An 18,336-nucleotide genomic window follows, 5' to 3' on the forward strand; every position below is an offset into this window, starting at 1 on the left:
AACGCTGCTTCTCCCTCTCCCACTCCCCCTGCTTGTGTTCCCTCTCTCGCTGTGTCTCTCTCTGTCAAATAAATAAATAAAATCTTTTTTTTTAAGATTTTATTTATTTGACAGAGACAGGCAGAGAGGGAACACAAGCAGGGGGAGTGGGAGAGGGAGAAGCAGGCTTCCCGCAGAGCGGAGAGCCCGATGCAGGGCTCGATCCTAGGACCCCGGGACCATGACCTGAGCCGAAGGCAGATGCTTAACAACTGAGCCACCCAGGCACCCCATAAAGAAAATCTTAAAAAAAAAAAACATCTGGCACATTTAAGCAAACAGCCTCTCTGCTGAAGCAGAGAAAGGGAATAGCAGAAAATGAGGTCAGGGGCACCTAGGTGGCTCAGTCGTTGGGCATCTGCCTTCGGCTCGGGTCATGATCTCAGGGTCCTGGGATCGAGCCCCGCATCGGGCTCCCTGCTAGGCGGGAAGCCTGCTTCTCCCTCTCCCACTCCCCCTGCTTGTGTTCCTTCTCTCGCTGTGCCTCTCTCTGTCAAATAAATAAATAAAATCTTAAAAAAAAAAAAAAGAAAATGAGGTCAAACAGAGCAAGGCTAGATCTTGCTGGGCCTGTGGGTGCCTATAAAGACTCTGGTTGCTCTTCTGAGGGAAAGAGCACAGTAGGGTTTTGAGCAGAGAAGTCACATGATCTGACCTAGCTTTAACAAGGATCCTAGAGGCTACTGTGTTGAGAACAGATGGAAGGGTGCCAGGATGAGGGCAGGGAGGCTGGGCAGGAAGCTGCAGAACCCCAGGTGACAGGTGACGGGAGCTCTCTGAGGGTGAGAGCATGACGGTGGTTCAGTTCTGGCAATTTTCAGCCTGCAATGCTAATTCATCCTGACAAACTGGATGTGGGATTGTGGGGGAGAAAAATCAGTATGTTACATCATTGAAACTAAAATAAGCTTACCATGGAGAGTAAAGAATGGTTCACAAAGGGTTTGAATTTTTTAATTCATTCTGGAGCACCTGGAAAATGCTGAGATGACTTTTGCAACTGTTTGAAATAACTGTAAAAGTATTTTTTCCATCTATCTTTACAGAATGTGTAACACAAATTAATGCAAGAAGTCAGACTTAGCAGAGGCACAAGACAACATATAACAGATTTACAGAAACCCCTCTATTACACTGTATAGAATTATCCTCCTATTAGAAATGCAGATAAGTTGTTATAAAAAAATAAGTATCATACCTGTTCCTGAATCAGACATCCAAGAATTTGGACTCTCATCTGGTTTATTGAGGTAAAAAGCATGAGGCTGCTTAGCAGCAGTGAAATTAGACTACAAGGCAAGAGAGAAAACTATTAGTTGACAGCTGAAAATCATTAGGCACAAACTGCTGACCCAAGGAATGAGAGCCAGGTGTCAAACCCCGGTGTAGAGAGTCTCAGAGGGTTCATGAAGAAGTAAGAAAGCCTGTTTTTCCCCGTGATTACAAGAATGCAAAATGATAGGAATTAACCGTGAAGGGTTTTCTTTTCCTGTGTGTTTACAAAAGTTTATTTTGGTTCTGTAGAACCGGAAGAACAACACTGGCACCTGGAGCTACTTAATGAGTTCAGAATGACAATGTATTTATAATTTGCCAGCTACATCCAAAAGAAATTCAAAGTGCCTGGAATTAAAGTCATTTAGTGTAAAAATTAATGTGAAAGCCCTAACAATTCATTTTTATCATTAAAAGTACAATAATTCGGGGGTGCCTGGGTGGCTCAGTCGTTATGCGTCTGCCCTCGGCTCAGGTCATGATCCCAGGGTCCTGAGATCGAGCCCCACATCGGGCTCCCTGCTCAGCGGGAAGCCTGCTTCTCCTTCTCCCACTCCCCCTTCTTGTGTTCCCTCTCTCACTGTCTCTCTCTCTGTCAAATAAATAAATAAAATCTTAAAAAAAAAAAAGTATTTAAGTTGCATTTGCTTACAATCATCTGTGGACCCACAGCAAAAGTAAAAGGATACTGAGGTGACAGCACTCTACCTACCATGGAGGGGTTTTCATCTCAGCCTCCTAAGGCACCACTCAGTCCCTCGTTCATCAAATGAGAAATGCCTAGGTCATCTTTTGTCTCTTCTAAAATTCCTACCTCGACAGAAATTCAAATTTCTGTCAAGTCTCAGTACTGAACAGGCCAGAAAAAGCTGACAGCAGAAGGCTAAGTGAAAAATACCGAGTAACATATTTTGTCCTCTTCCCAGTCCAGCGGTGCCAACCGGCACTCAGCCGACCCAATGGTGGGCGGGGGGCTTCCCTTGCCCGGCTGCTGCTGCATTACTGAGCACACCAGGCCTCGCTTTTAATGAGAAAGAAAAGTAGGGAGCAATGAGAAGTCCTTCCCAAGAAGTTGTCCCACACCTGGCACAGGGACCTTCACTGATGTCAGCAAGAGTCTAGTCACCCATCCGAGAAACCACTCCCGAGTCCTGCTTCCCCGGGAAATGGTAACGTCAAGTCTGTCCCCAACAAAGGACCAAGGAAAATCCTTATGCTAAACAAGAGCCATTTCAAGATGTGCTTCAAAATAGCCAGTACCCCAAAGAAACTACCATTGTAGAAAGAGAAAATTGGATCCCAAGAGAATTCTGACCATAAGGATTCCCTGATTTAGACAAACTAGAAAAAACAGGAGAAGAGGAAGGATGAAATAAAGAGTTCCAACTTGGTGAATCCACAGAATTTGATTCAGGATTATGCAGGTAAGAAATGCGTTTCAGGTGTGGGGCCTTGGGTTCATCAACTACCATTATCTGAAAATCATTTAAAACTCAAATATCAAAGAAACTTTATTTCCCATAATGATTTACTACCAAAAATATCACTCACCTTTAAAAAAAAAAAAAAAGGAAAGGGGCACCTGGGTGGCACAGTCGGTTGAGCATCCTACTCTTGATTTTGACTGAGGTCATGATCTCAGAGTCCTGGGATCAAGTCCCACATCAGGCTCCGAGCTCAGAGCAGATTCTGCTTGAGATTCTCTCCCTCTTCCTCTGCCCCTCCCCCAGTGCTCGAGCACCTGTGCATGCTCTTGCTCTTTCTGGCTCTCTAAAATAATAAATGGAGGGGTGCCTGGGTGACTCAGCAGGGAGTTTGCTTCTTCCCCTCCTGGCTCTCTCTCTCAAATAAATAAAATCTTTAAAAAAATAGAAAGAAGGACATTTTCTTTTTCTGCCAACGTAATCCAAAGAAAAAAGCAACTTTCACCCCCATCTCCAAATACTATCATGTTTTCACACCAAACAAGGATATAGCATCCTGATGGCACATGGGTTCAAAAGAACAGTACTGGGCGCCTGGGTGGCTCAGATGGTTGGGTGACTGCCTTCGGCTCAGGTCATGATCCTGGAGTCCCGGGATCGAGTCCCGTATCGGACACCCTGCTCAGTGGGGAGTCTGCTTCTCCCTCTGACCCTACCCCCTCTCGTGCACTCTCTCTCACCCTCTCTCAAATAAATTAAAAAAAAAAAAAAACTTTAAAAAAAACCCCAAAGAACAGTACTATGAATGCAATACTAGAGGGCGCTTGCAGATCTTGGAGGCTTGGCAGCCCCCCTAGCTTTCTGCACCCTCACTTCCCTTCTGAACACAAATCGGAATACGTTCAAGAACAGTAATATGAAAAAGCCTAAGTATCACAGGCTGAAAAAATGAAAATTTACTGGAAGAAAAAAGAGTGCCTTAGGAAGGCTGAGGGATTGTGTTCTTATGACTTCTATTTAATTTTTTTCACAGGATGATGGAAAGACCATGTTTATAATGATCAAGAAGTGGCCAATTTCTAAAGATATCAAGTTTGCAGAGACCGGATTTTGCAATTTCAATGGATTATACTAAACAATGTTACTCTACAATAATTTAAGCCAAAAGGGCTTCAAAGACGTTTAAAATATACTGAATATCTGAACTCTAACAAAAACAGCTGCTAGATTAGTAAAAGGGCCACATAGAATTTAAACATGTAATCTCACACAATTTGGATTATAAATTCAGAGTTGTCTGGAAGCAGTCACACATATAGCACTACTTCTTACAACTTAATAGTAATACAAATCATTTGAGGGCTTAAAAAAAGTTAAATGGATTACTCTCTGGCTAAATGTAAACAGTTGCAGTACAAAGAGAATTAGGACCTTTACAACATGGTTTTCACTTTTTATAGTACTTTATCCCTCATTAGTTTTGATTTCCAGACTACTAAAGAACCAATACTTAGAGCAAATCATTGTTTCCAATCCTCTGAGACTCCTAAAGGCTGATAGGTCAATGGAACAAATTAATACCACAAAGAAAGGGCAAAAAACTTATTATGTTGATGAGCATGTAGTAAACTCCACATAATTATCAGTAGCTGGGGCTCCTGGGGCTCAATCATTAAGCGTTTGCCTTCGGCTCAGGTCATAATCCCAGGGTCCTGGGATCGAGCCCCACGTCAGGCTTTCTGCTCAGCGGGAAGCCTGCTTCTCCCTCTCCCACTCCCCCTGCTTGTGTTCCCTCTCTTGCTGTCTCTCTGTCTCGCTGTCAAAATAAATAAATAAAATCTTAAAAAAAAAAAATTATCAGTAGCTGAGGCATGCCAGAGTAAAGTGACTTATCACCTACTTTCTCAACTGGTGACTTCTTGGCTTGCTCATTTCCTTGCACAGATTGTGAACACCCGTCTTCTGTAAGTGCTCTCTTTGGTTGGTTCTGCTTCAGCTTTTGTGCCCATGATGTTATAGATTTACTATGCAAAAAGAGAAAACCAAAATTATTCTTTTTAGATGCTGTCCTTCACACATAAAACTAAACACTAGTGGATACTAGTCAGTGGAAAATGCTTTGAGTTGTTTTTCTAATAGCAGAGAAAAGACGGATTTTTACTGATTCACCTAAATTTCTTTTTACAGTTTTTCATTACCAAAGGTAAAGTGAACAAAAAAACTAACGGTGATTAGTAATACATATAGCTGTAGCCACAGAGTAGAACAAAACTGATCATAGTGGCCCATTCAAGTACTCAATATATCTCTACAGCAAAAGCTTCTTTATTTACGAGGACTAGTAATTATACTTATAGATACACAAGATCTGTGTTGCTATAGCTGAACACTTATTTTAGAGGATACATTTTAGAGATATAAAACTGAACATTTAGGATAAATGACATAATTTTAAATGATTATTTGCTTTACAAACATCCAGCCACAGTTGTCATTAAACTTACAAAAGTTCCTCTTATACACAAAAAGCATTAAATTGAATATACTCGTGTATGATGTTTGGTTTCAAATTATATGCACGTATGTGACAAAACTCTACTGTTGACACAGTCCTATACTCGGATTTTCAGCAAGTTTATAGTGACCGGAAAATATAAAAGGTATTTTTCTGGCAAGGCCTCCCACCTTAGGAGGTTACAGTAGTCTGACAACATTGCAAATGGGAAGAAAGTCACATGTTGGTAATATATCACACGCTTTATTTCCATTTGCCACAAGCAATAAATACAAGACTTTGGTAAAGCTGCTAAGTGTTCAAATATGTCTCATTTTATCATACTCAAAAAGGAGCTTGCTTTACTAGATTCTAAATGTAATAAACAAGCAAACCTCCCTTCAAATTATGGGAGAAATTCTACTTACCTGTTTGTTTTTCCACTGTATACTTCTGAAATCTTATTTTCGCCAAGAAAATGGTGTTCCAATTCACCAGGAAAAATGGAAATATCTTCCTTTACAGATGCGCAAAACTCTTCAGTGGTATGTATATGAAAACTCTTGTTTTTTACACCATCTACAAGTGACTCCGTCTGCCCCAAAGGCGCTCCAAACTGTCCTTCAGAAGCTTCTGTGTGCTCCATGAACTCCTGAGGGTCCTTAGATTTGTAGGCATTTAATTCAGAGACACAAAATGTCCCATACCCACTGCTCACTGAGCTACTATCCACATTGCAGTCTGGTTGTGACGTGGACGTTTCTTGCTGCATTTCGGGTTCTGTAGACTTAGGGTAACTGATAATAGGTTCATTTCTCTCACTGTTTTCAGAAAAAAAACCCATTTGACTTTCTGAAGATAACTGTTTGCTTAAAGAACTATCGGAGGAAGCCCAGGAAGTATTACTGGTCTGTAACTTGACTAAATTTTTTATCTCCTCCTGTATTCGCTGAAAATAAAGTTATAGATCTGGGTAAGAAAGTATACTAAACATTACACTTTCATAAATACTATGAAAATATTGCTTAAAAATATGAGCTATTACTCTAAAGAGAATCTGTTTTTAGTTCAAAAACCAAACTGATATAAAGTATTAACTGCTTCCTCTTGCAAATCTTACAATATAAAGAAAAGAATCAAGATAACTAACAACTTACTTGAATTTGGTTGTGGAACTGTTCCTGCTGGGCAACTATCTGTTGTTGGCATTGTTTTTCCACCAAATTGAATAGTTGTAACCACCTGGTCTATTAAATTATAAAATATTTTAGTTAAAAATAATTTCTCATGTAATATTCACAGAAAAATTCCTCCCGTGGGAAAGGACCTTTTTAAAATATAGTTTTAATGTAAAGTGAATAAGCTGAATTAAATAGCTACAAAGCTATATTTAATGCAAAAATACAAAGGTATATGCGTGGTCACCCCTTTCTCATGTAACCTGCAGTCTGGGTAAATTTGAAGGTCTAGGTAAATCTTGTTTTTCAAATGACATCTTAATTTGATGTCCTCTGCTATCATCAAGAATTGGCAGTATATATTTGTCTTAAATTTTTCTTCCTTTCCTTGTAACAGCTAATGATTTTCTTAAACAATTCTTAGAAAACAGAATCCCACGCCTTAAAACAAGAAATAATTTGGTATTGTGGGATTTAAACCCCTAATTTACTTGTTATTTAAGTTAAAAAAAAAAAAGAACCTTTTTCAAATCAGATACTGAAGTGTTTGACAGCACTACAGCTGAGAGAGGAATGAAAACCCATGGAACTGGCTTAGCCCTCCCTTCAGTCACTTTTAGGTCCTGATCCATCCTGACTCTCAAGAGGAGTCAGTACTTTTTTTTTTGAAGGCCATCAGCAGACAAAGGAGTCAGTACTCTTTTTTTTTTTTTTTTTTAAGATTTTATTTATTTATTTGAGAGAGAGAGAATGAGAGAGACAGCACATGAGAGGGGGGAGGGTCAGAGGGAGAAGCAGACTCCCTGCCGAGCAGGGAGCCCGATGTGGGACTCGATCCTGGGACTCCAGGATCATGACCTGAGCCGAAGGCAGTCGCTTAACCAACTGAGCCACCCAGGCGCCCAGGAGTCAGTACTCTTATAACCAGACTACAAAACATGGCAGGAAAGGGGGCAGGGAGATGTCCAGAGGCTAAATTCAGTCTTAAGGCTGGTGTCCTTTCAGTAACAGACTCTATGCAATAATATACAATAAGCAGCTACCATGAAAAAGAGCTTCCCTTATAAACCATGCAATTATCTTTTTTCCACTCCTGTATTCCTTACAGGGCCCTGAGTGATCCGGGCCATGCACACCTCCCAACTTCATCTCATCCGTCTCTACCCCTCACTCAGTGCACACCAGCCTCATTGGCCTCTACCTTTTCCCTGAGCGTGCCAAAACTGTCTTCCACCTCAAAAGCTTTGTCCTCACTGTACCCTCTACCTGGAAAGTTCTCTCTCCAACTCTTATCATGGCTTCTGTCCCTTCTTGCAATTTCAGCTTAACTTCTCAGTTTCCCAAACCATCCCACAGTTGCTCTCTCTCTAAACGTCATCCTGTGTATTGACTTCATAGCCTTTACCACAATCAGAGAGCATCTCGTTTGTTCACTTTGTTAACCTGTCTCCAGCACCTGGGACACAGTGCCAAGAAAAGAGTGGGCACTCATATATAGTCTAAGTGGGTGTATAAAAATGTGAACTTCAGGGGCACCTGGCTGGGTCAGTCAGTGGAACATGCAACTCTTGATCTTGGGGTCGTGAGCTTGAGCCCCATGTTGGGGGCAGAGTTTACTTAAAAAAAAAAAATGTGGGGGCGCCTGGGTGGCTCAGTCGTTAAGCGTCTGCCTTCGGCTCAGGTCGTGATCCCAGGGTCCTGGGATCGAGCCCCGCATCAGGCTCCCTGCATGGCGGGAAGCCTGCTTCTCCCTCTCCCACTCCCCCTGCTTGTGTTCCCTCTCTCGCTGTCTCTCTGTCAAATAAATAAATAAAAAATCTTTAAAAAAAAAAAAAGTGAATTTCAAGCTGATTTTTTTTCTTGGTGTTAGGACTACACAGTCCAGAGGCCCTTCAGATTAAAGCCAATTCAATAACCATAACAGAGCAGAATTAAATTGAAAGCTACATAACAGTATTAAAGCAAAGGAAGTAAAAACTCAGGATTGGAAAAGGAAACCTTCAAATTGAAACAGAACAGTACTGATAGGAAGTATTAATTCTAAATCAACTAACTTCAGGATAAGGTAGGCTACAACAAATTCAGTTCCTTATCTTGTCAACTTATCTATAATATGAAGTATCTTAATCAAAACAAAAAAGAAATCAGGCAACAGTTTTCTTATTAAGTTATACTAACTTAAATACTTTAGGAGTTATTTTAACCTGATAAAGTTATTAGTCACACAGAACTAAATTACAACAATGATAGAATAACATACATAACAACAACAACAAAAAACCAAAAATGGGTTCATTATTATGTGACACACTTAATGTTAATCATATCCTTATTATCATTTTCTTATTTAAGATATGAATGAACAGAGCTTACTCAGGATATAAATTGGTGGAGATTTTGTTATGCCTAGTCGGATTTTATACTTTAATTTTCAATAAACATATTTAAGAACATTATAATGCAGCAAATATTATTCACATAATTATTAAGAACTATAATTCATTTCTAACTAAAATTATTTATATGACCTGCATTTTACATACTTTTGGAGGACTTGGGCATCTAATTAAAGCTTTCCCCTGCACACAGCTTTTGATGCTATTAGCTTGAAAGGGGTTTCTATAGTCTGACCTCGTAAATATCCCATTGGCTTTGACATCCTAGGCCTGATTCCCAGCTCTCCACTAACAACCTGTGCGGTGGTCCTCAACAAGTAAATTTCATTTGTGCTTCTTATGCATTTATAAAATGGGAAGAGCAACACCTCATAGGTGGCTGGGAGGATTAAATTTTAAATTCAAATATGATGCATGTGAAGCAGTAATCCCAATGGGGGGAACTACATTTTGAAAAACTGTGAGGTCATGGCTGTCACAAAGATAGCAAGGGCACTACCAGCACTCAGTGGGTCCAGGGAAACAAATCAAAGGATGGTCCCCAACAACGAAAAACTGTCCTGGGTCCATTTTATATTATTATAAAAATACCATACATTTTGCACAGCTTTCAAATCATCAAATTGTCCAGGAATCCAACTACAAAGATGTTAAGTTTGTTTCAGAACTCGGTCAGAAATTGGTCACCATTTCAGACAATCATGTCACCAAACGCAGTGCTAGATCATCAGTACAACACAATTGTATCAGTCCATGTCTATAGCTGCTGCCTTCACAGTGAGTCTACATATCAACACCAGACTTTTCTTCTAACGTGGATGCACCTGAGCAAATACCTGTTTTTGTATTATAAGTAACTTTTATTCCTCCTCTTTATCACAGTTAAGAGGATGATTGTTTTTACGGTAGGTACAGGCAGGATTATCTGTGAATTTCATTTAAGTTGATGTTACTTTAAAAATTATAAAATATAACTGTAAAATGTAAATTAGTAAATTAATTGTAAAATTATAAAATGAGGGCTTTAGGTCTAATAAGGTTGAGTGCCACTGACAAAAAGTATCTAGTATACTGCTTGGCAAACAGACACTCAATAAGTGGTACACTTACAATAACTATTATCACATAACCATTACTCTTACATAATCAGTAGCGCTAAATAGTTAAAATGCAAAAATAATGAATTAAGACAAATAAGCTAATAATGTGCTTTAAAAATTCACCATCACAGAAATATTAGCAACAGCAAGCATTTAAGAATGTATTAAAGTATTTCTATGTAAATGTGTTAAACTTTATTTTCCATGAATCAAAATACATAACCTTCTCAAGTTTAAGCAATGATAAACTTCAGAATTCCAGGAAAGAGGTTTTAGAAAGAAAGAAATCAGATCTCCAGAGCTCTGAGCTCCACGAAAGGTTTTACGTTTTGCTTTAATAACATAGATTAATCCCTTACAAATGGAAGAAATCAGACAAATGTTAGTATTCCAAAGAGAGATGAAAACATGAAATTCAGGGAAAAGAGTCAGGAATAAGACTTGCACAATCCATACCCCTCCCATTCTTCCTAAAATGCTACACAGTAAAACAGAGGATTTTGTTTTTGTATGCTACAAAACACACTAATAAATTGGAGAGATTTTACTGAAATGACCAGAAGGATATTTCATATTCTGTCAAAGTAAGAAATATCTTAAGAAACTATTCACTGAACAATCAATTACATGTCTACATTACAAAAATTAAGAACCCAATTAATATTAAACATAATGTTATATCACAGATGAGGGAGAAAGGGTGTAAAGAAACTGGCTCAAATGTCAAGGTGTAAGTAGCTGGTTGGTATGCTGGCTTATAAAAATCTGTATCTTAAATTCACAAATATATTCTGATTCTAAGATGCTGATTTCAAGTATTAAAAGTAACAATTTCTAGTTAAACATGAATTTGCCAGGAGAGCAATACCTTATTTTTTTTTTAAAAGCATGCTAATTCAGGTTCATAAGCTAATGGATAAGTATATTAAAGTAAACATTTCACAAAACATTCCATTTTTAATTGTCTCGTTTTACAGGTCTCTTGCATTAGCATATACTACTGATCATTATATGAAAAAATATAAAAATTGTAAAAATGTAAAACTCAATTTTCTTGGGCACCCGGGTGGCTTAGTTGGTTAAGCATCTGCCTTTGGCTCAGGTCATGATCCCGGGGTCCTGGGATCGAGTCCCATGTCAGGGCTCCCTGCTCAGTGGGGAGCCCGCTTCTCCCTCTCCCTCTGCCCCTCCCCCTACTCGTGCTCCCTCTCTCTCAAATGAATAAATAAAATCTTAAAAATAAATAAAAATAAATAAAAACTCAATTTTCTTAAAGTCTGCAATAACAGTCATTTTTATAACTTCAATGATTATGGATAATGAATACAAAAAATTACTTAGGGGTGGCTGCTACTGAATCCTTAAAGCAGGTATTCTTTCATTCCACTTATACATTTTGAAAATAACACAAATAATGGTTTTAAAAGTATGATAAATATTTTTAAAAATTTAATAAAAAATACATTTAATAAAATTTACTGTTCCCTAAAGAATTTAATAATAATAATGTTTTATACATTTTTATAAGGTATTACCAAATCTAGCCTTGGAAAAAATCTAACTTGGGCATTATTCTGTGAAACAAAATTTACATATATGTATTCTTTTAACTGCTAAATTTTATATCACAGTTTAACCTATGGACCAAAGAAACACAATTCTGAAAAATCAATATAATTCAATGTATCACAACTAAATGTGATAAGGCATTACAAACAGAAGTCTTAATTTATGAGTAGAGCATTCAAAATATTTCAAAGAGGATTTAGGTTTTTCAAAATGATAACAATTCTGTTACTTAAAACATTAGAATTAATAACAATATTAATAATTTTGGAACTCTCACTTCTCTGAACAAAGCTAATATTTTAGTTGACATTTAAAATGTAAATTAGTGTCCAATCCCTAATATTTGTTCAAACATACTCTTGATCATCTTTTTCATATTTGTTCAATGTTGTTCCCCAATTACTGTATTTGACCACTTTAGCAATAAGAATCATGCTCTTTAGGATATAAATTTCTAATAATTTAGAGTTTAGTAGAGGCACATTTACAAATATATTTTTTAAAATACCACAAATAAAACAAAACTAGATACCTCACAGTTTTTCCAAAGTTCCGAATCAGTCCTTCCACTGTTTTGTAGCTCTTGCATTAAAGAGGTTAGGACTTCAACTGTACCTTGAATTACAGATGGTCTGGTCTTCCCTGAGAAAGAGGATACCCCATTTGTACTAAGGTGGGGACTACTTCTGTTGAAACATAAATAATTCAAATGGTTTTCTTCATTCTACCAAAGTGTTGAATAATTCAGCAGTTCAAGTTTAGCAGAGCAGTACAAAACCACTGATATTTAATCCTTCTTAATGGCACCTCGTTTGTTGAAAATCTGATCACGTTTGTCCACAAAAGGAAAATAGCAGTAAAAAGACAGCACTTATTTTTTTAAAGAACCCAACAGAAAGACCTTCTCCAGAAGTTGGAGCACACTCCAAAGCACCAGCAGAAAATAAGTTTCTGCTATACGATAAGAAAAAGGTCCAGCTTCTCCAATCTAAATCATTCCAGAGGATTATTTTGCTCTACTCTAAGAACAGTCCTTTTTTTGTAGTGGGGTTTCTTTCTCCACTGCCCAGAATTGCAGTCAAGTCTTGTTAATTGGATCCCCCTAATTTGGTGTGATAAGCTGATGCTTATCTTTACACTATCTTTGAATAAAAGTTGTGCCAAGCAAATTAGCAGCAAATATTCAGGACTTATTTAGACTATTCATTGTGTAAAATAGCACTGATTCTTTCCAGGAGGACTGCTTTCCCAAACTTGAGAGGAAGTTATTTCAGATTTGCTTTATAAAAACACAAAGCATAATTAAGGACAATAAACTCTGTTCAAATTCCAGTCTAAGTGGTCATTTCCATTTATTTATTGATACCCTACATTGTTTCACAAAGAGTTCATTAAAAACAACAACAACACTGATGAAAGTAACAGAAAAATAGTAACAAGTAGAATCAGAGAAAGATTAATAAAAACTCAAGGGAAAGAAGAACATACATGTTGTCTGTCCATAAGGGGTTACACAGTTGTATAATAAGTCTAAATCTGACCGATTTCACTGCCAGTCACAATGAAAAGGGAGACAAGTTCAGTTACATAATCTTCATTAGAAGGGCACATTTAGGGGGTGCAAGGCTGGCTCAGTCAGTGGAGCATGTGACTCTTGATCCTGGGGTGGTGAGTTCGAGCCCCACGTTGGGGGTAGAGATTGCATTTTAAAAATTTAAATAAATAAATAAACAAATAAATAAATAAATTTTTAAATAAAATCTTAAAAAAATAAAAAGGGAGGGCACATTTAGGTTCCCCCAGGCAAATTATGTTCTAAAAGGGACTTCTTCAAAGGGGCCACCAAGTGATACAGGAAACAAACTTTCAGTGTGTGGGTACAAATTACAAAGGCAGGCACCTCTCCTGGACCATTTCCCACACACATTCCCCCCTTTCACCTTGCTTTCTCATTTTATATGTTCTTGTAAGCTGCCTTAAATTCCTCCTGAGGAGGGCAGAGAATGAACAAACTTCTTAAAGAATTAATGAATTTATTTATTATACACAATCTCTTCAAGATCTATTATTATACACAATTTTTTCAAGATCTATTGTGTTTAAAGACCTTTGACCCTTTACCAGTAGGACCCAGACTGCTGTATTTTTGCTTCCTTGTACCTGCTTATTATAGCTGGTCTCCTCTCTAATGGGCTTTGCCTCTTTGCTGTCTTTAAGCTACGAGAAATTTAGAAATCAAATAATCACGTTTGTCAGATTATGTACAAAATGAGAGCAAACAGGCTCTGATTAAAAACAAACCAAAGGGGGGCGCCTGGGTGGCTCAGTCGGTTAAGTGTCTGCCTTCGGCTCAGGTCATGATCCCAGGGTCCTGGGATCGAGCCCCGCATTGGGCTCCCTGCTCCGCGGGAAGCCTGCTTCTCCCTCTCCCACTCCCTCTGCTTGTGTTCCCTCTCTCACTGTCTCTCTCTGTCAAATAAATAAATAAAAATCTTTAAAAAAAAAAAAACCAAAGGGGTGCCTGGGTGGCTCAGTCATTAAGCGTCTGCCTTCGGCTCAGGTCATGATGCCAGGATCCTGGGATGGAGCCTCGCATCGGGCTCCCTGCTCAGCGGGAAGCCTGCTTCTCCCTCTCCCACTCCCCCTGCTTGTGTTCCCTCTCTCGCTGTGTCTCTCTCTGTCAAATAAATAAATAAACAATCTTTAAAATATATATATATTAAAAAACAAACAAACAAATAAATAAATAAATAAAAACAAACACTGGAGAGTTTAAAAAGAAAATGCATAAAATGCATTGTTGGAGAATATCTATTTTTGTCCACTCAGGGTCTGTTTTTTTGCTTACTTCCTAGTATTCAACTTTAATTTCTACTTCCCAGATTGCTGAGGTAGTTCTGAAATATTAAACATTATTTGTACTGTTCATTTAAAAATGTAGAAACAATATTTAGGCAACTAAATTTTAAAGACATGCTTGTAATCTACCAGAAATTTTAAAAAGTGTAAAGAGGGAGTGCCTGGATGGCTCAGTCAGTTAAGCGTCTACTTTCGGCTCAGGTCATGATCCAAGGGTCCTGGGATTGAGTCCTGCCTGCATGGGGTTCCCTGCTCAGCTGGGAGTCGGCTTCTCTCTCTCCCTCTGCCCCTTCCCCCTGCTCATATTTGCTCTCTCAAATAAAAAAACAAAATCTTTTTTTAAAAATGATGCTTTGGGGAACCTGGGTGGCTCAGTCGGTTAAGCGTCTGCCTTCAGCTCAGGTCATGATCTCAGGGTCCTGGGATAGAGCCCCACATCAGGCTCCCTGGGAGCCTGCTTCTCCCTCTCCCCCTGCTTGCACTCTCTTTCTCTCTCTCTCTCTCTCTCGAATAAATAATAAAATCTTAAAAAAGAAAACAAGTACTTTTTCACAATGTTCCCCAGGCAAAAGTACATTATCTGTGGGAGAAATGAAAAACAGGGAAAGGCTGAAACTATTCTTTTTCTTTTTTTTTTAAGATTTTATTCATTTATTCGAGAGAGAGAGCATGTGTGAGAGAAAGCACAAGTGCGGAGCGGGGAGAAGGAGAAGCAGGCTCCCCAATGAGCAGGGAGCCCAACGCGGGGCTCAATCCCAGGACCCTGGGATCATGACCTGAGCAGAAGGCAGACACTTAACCTACTGAGCCACCCAGGCGCCTCCCCCCTGAAACTATTCTTAACTAGTCCCAGAACAGCTCCTGTTTGAGGGCTGTCATCGTTATTTAAATAGAACAAATAATTATCACACTACTTGGATAAACTACACAGTAAGCTTACTTTGATTTGTTGTTACATTAAAAAAAAATCTATCTATCCCATTCTTACCTATTAGTATTTAAGTTCAGTCCAAAAGAATGGGGAGAATTTTTTATATCAGATTCTACAGAAGATGAAGTTTTTCGTAAGGGTTTCACCAAATCAGTATCTTCCATAGTGTACAGAAATTGTTATACTCTCTTATTTGAGAATGTAGGTTCTTTCAATGTTTGAAGAAACTGAATCCGAGTCATCTTCAGATGCTTCATCGTCTACAGGCATTTTCAGATGCTAACATTCAGAACTGTGAAATATCCTAAGCTCCCAAGAGAGTCTGAAAATGAATGGAGGAAAAAATACTATAAAAAGCCACTAAACCTAGCAACTGTCTTTTCACTACTTTGGAAACCTTGATCCTTTTAAACAAATTTACATTAAGAACAGCAACATTATTTACAATAGTCAAAATGCAGAAACAACCCAAGTGTCCATCAACTGATGAATAGATGTGAAATATACATATAATGGAATATTTCTCAGCCATAAAAAGGTACAAAATACTGATACATACTACAATGTGGATAAACACTGAATTATTATGTTTAAGTAAAAGCTCAGCAAAAGATCACCTAGTGCATGATTCCATTTATGTGAAAAATGTGGAAGAGCAAATCTCTTGAGACACAAAGTAGATTTATGGTTGCCAGAAGCTGGGGGAAGGAGACAATGGCAGTGACCAAAAAGGGGTATGGAGTATCTTTTTGGGGTTAATTGTTGAATTACAAAGTGGTGATGGCTGCACAACCCATATGTGAATATACTAAAAACCTATGAATTGTACACTTTAAAAGGATGCATTTTATGTTATGTGAATTTTATCTCAAAAAATCTACAATAAGGGGTGCCTAGGTGGCTCAGTTGGTTAAGCGACTGCCTTCGGCTCAGGTCATGATCCTGGAGTCCCGGGATCGAGTCCCGTGTCGGGCTCCCTGCTCGGCGGGGAGTCTGCTTCTCCCTCTGACCCTCCCCACTCTCATGTGCTCTCTCTCATTTTCTCTCTCTCTCAAATGAATAAATAAAAATCTTTAAAAAAAAAAAAATCTACAATAAGAGTGATTTGCAAAAGTAGCATCATCTTTTCCAGGTAGTATTTCAGAATTTTATGTGTTTAATTATTAGGATTCTAGACACAATTCTACTATGTAACAACTGGAATACTTAGATGCTCTGTTCATTTGTTTAATAAGTTCTACCAAGGATCCATACTTGTTGATTTATACTTCGAATGGATAAATTGGAACTACTTAGTATTTAATTTGGTATTAAACATAGCAAATTAAATGGTTGTTTTCTCCATTAGCTGGAACGTAGGGGTGGAAGAAATGCATTTTGCACTATCACAGCCTTTACTACTCTATGCATATATGACTTGTTTAAAAACAAACTATTTGCCGGGTCAAATAAAAACTAAAAACTAAAAATAACTGCTTAATTGAGGCAGGTTAACTGATGCTCGGTGTACAGAGACAAATTGGCTATAACGAATCAAACACCATGCTTCCTTCTTAGGGAATTCATGTATTTTTTTTTTTTAAGTGAAGGAGCAAGAGAAGAAGAAAAAAAAAATCTATGCTGCTTACAAGATACAAACTTTAGGGAGTGCGAAGAGATCTATTCTGATTCCACTAGGTTCCCACTTCCTAGGCCTGGTTTAGAAAGCACAACCTTAAAAAACAGCAGCTCTTAAAGGAACCATTTCCTTCAGGGGGAAAGGTTTTGTCAAAGCCCAGGGTAACAGGACCTACCTAAATGGATTTCTCCCCAGGGGCTCAGCCCATAGCCAACCACAAACGTGGTATTGAAAAAGTCTGGGGCTGCACCTTCCAAGTGGCAACGAAAACAGCTGGATTCAAATCACCCTGCTCGTCTACGGGGAAACACAAACTCTCCACGGACGTGGATCTGCAATCCCATCTATTATTTCCCCCCCGCCGAGGTAATCCGGATGCAGAACATGCAGATGGAAAAACCACTTGAGAGGCAAAGATGCTTCTCCAGTGGAGGGGTGGGGGGTGAGGGGAGGGAATGAAGGAAGGGGGCAGAAACCCCCGACCTAAATGCAAAATTAAAACACACACACACACACACACACACACAATATAAAACAAAACTCGATGGACAATGGATATAAGCACAGAGCCATTTTTATATTTCCCGGTAACGAAATGTCACGCTCTTTGTCCCCACGACACCTAGTAAAAAAGAAAAAGGGGGAGGAAAGGTCGCTGGAGGAAAAAAAAAAGACCAGATCGGGGTCTGCTGATACTATAAAAGTTAACCGGCGCTGCGCTTTGCCGGGAGCCCGAGGGCGTAAGGAAGAGAGGACTGCAGAGGTTTTGAGGCCAGATCCCGACATCCTCGCCCTCACAAACCATCAACTGCTGGTGGTGGCTCTCGGGTCAAAGGCGAGGGAGAACCACCGAATGCAGCCGCCTAAACTGGAGGCAGCAAAGAGGCGAAAGGAAAAGCCGCCGTTCCAACAACTACAATCGTGATTCCCAAAGTAAAGCAAGGAAGACCGTCAAAAAAAAAAAAAAAAAAAAAAAGAAGAGAAGAAGAAAAATCCCACAAGCCCCCCGCACCTGGGGAAGAGGCGCTCTGCGATTGGGCCGCGCGGGTGTCACTCAAGGGCACTGAGGCTAGAAAAGGCATACGGCCACGGGCGAAGCCCCCACACACCGGAGGGATGCGGTGGGGGGGTGCGTCGTCTGGTCGTCGTCCTCCCCGCCCTAAATCCATCAGCACCCTTGGGGTTCTGCTAAGGCCGTGTCTTCCAAGCCTCGTCCCCTTGCCCCCCGCAGCCGACGGCTCCCCGCAGGCCGGCGACCCCTTACCTGGCCGCTGCTCCCACAGTCGATGTCAGGGTCGGGCGAGCGGCCTCTCGCGACCGTTAAACTCGAGGGAGCGTGCGCGCGCCCGGCACCTTGCCTGCGATTGGCTGTTTGAAAGGGGGCGGAGACGGCCGAACCGCGACGCGCGTGTCGGCCGCCCCTTTCCCTTCCCGCCCCTCGCGCAAAAGAGGG

General features: G+C 39.5%; 1 protein-coding gene across 6 annotated transcripts in view; it reads right to left on the reverse strand.

Annotated features, from left to right (window-relative positions):
* The window catches only part of MPHOSPH9 (M-phase phosphoprotein 9), a 62,469-nt gene extending 44,236 nt beyond the window's left edge, over positions 1-18,233 (reverse strand). For 4 of the 6 annotated variants that reach the window (XM_032431264.1, XM_032431263.1, XM_032431267.1 and 1 more), the window contains exons 1-7: positions 18,148-18,232; positions 15,323-15,587; positions 12,008-12,161; positions 6,390-6,479; positions 5,661-6,181; positions 4,639-4,762; positions 1,238-1,328 (exon numbers count right to left, since the gene is read on the reverse strand). In XM_032431264.1, coding sequence (XP_032287155.1) covers positions 1,238-1,328; positions 4,639-4,762; positions 5,661-6,181; positions 6,390-6,479; positions 12,008-12,161; positions 15,323-15,429 — 1,087 coding nt within the window. In that variant the 5' untranslated portion in view covers positions 15,430-15,587; positions 18,148-18,232. Of the gene's footprint in view, positions 1-1,237; positions 1,329-4,638; positions 4,763-5,660; positions 6,182-6,389; positions 6,480-12,007; positions 12,162-15,322; positions 15,588-18,147 lie in introns of those variants that run through there. The other 2 variants (XM_032431265.1, XM_032431266.1) reach the window with 2 other exon arrangements.
* Positions 18,234-18,336: the final 103 nt, after the last annotated feature.

Source organism: Phoca vitulina, unplaced genomic scaffold (genome assembly GCF_004348235.1).
Source record: "Phoca vitulina isolate PV1807 unplaced genomic scaffold, GSC_HSeal_1.0 scaffold46, whole genome shotgun sequence".
In the NCBI taxonomy this organism is placed as follows: Eukaryota; Metazoa; Chordata; class Mammalia; order Carnivora; family Phocidae; genus Phoca; species Phoca vitulina.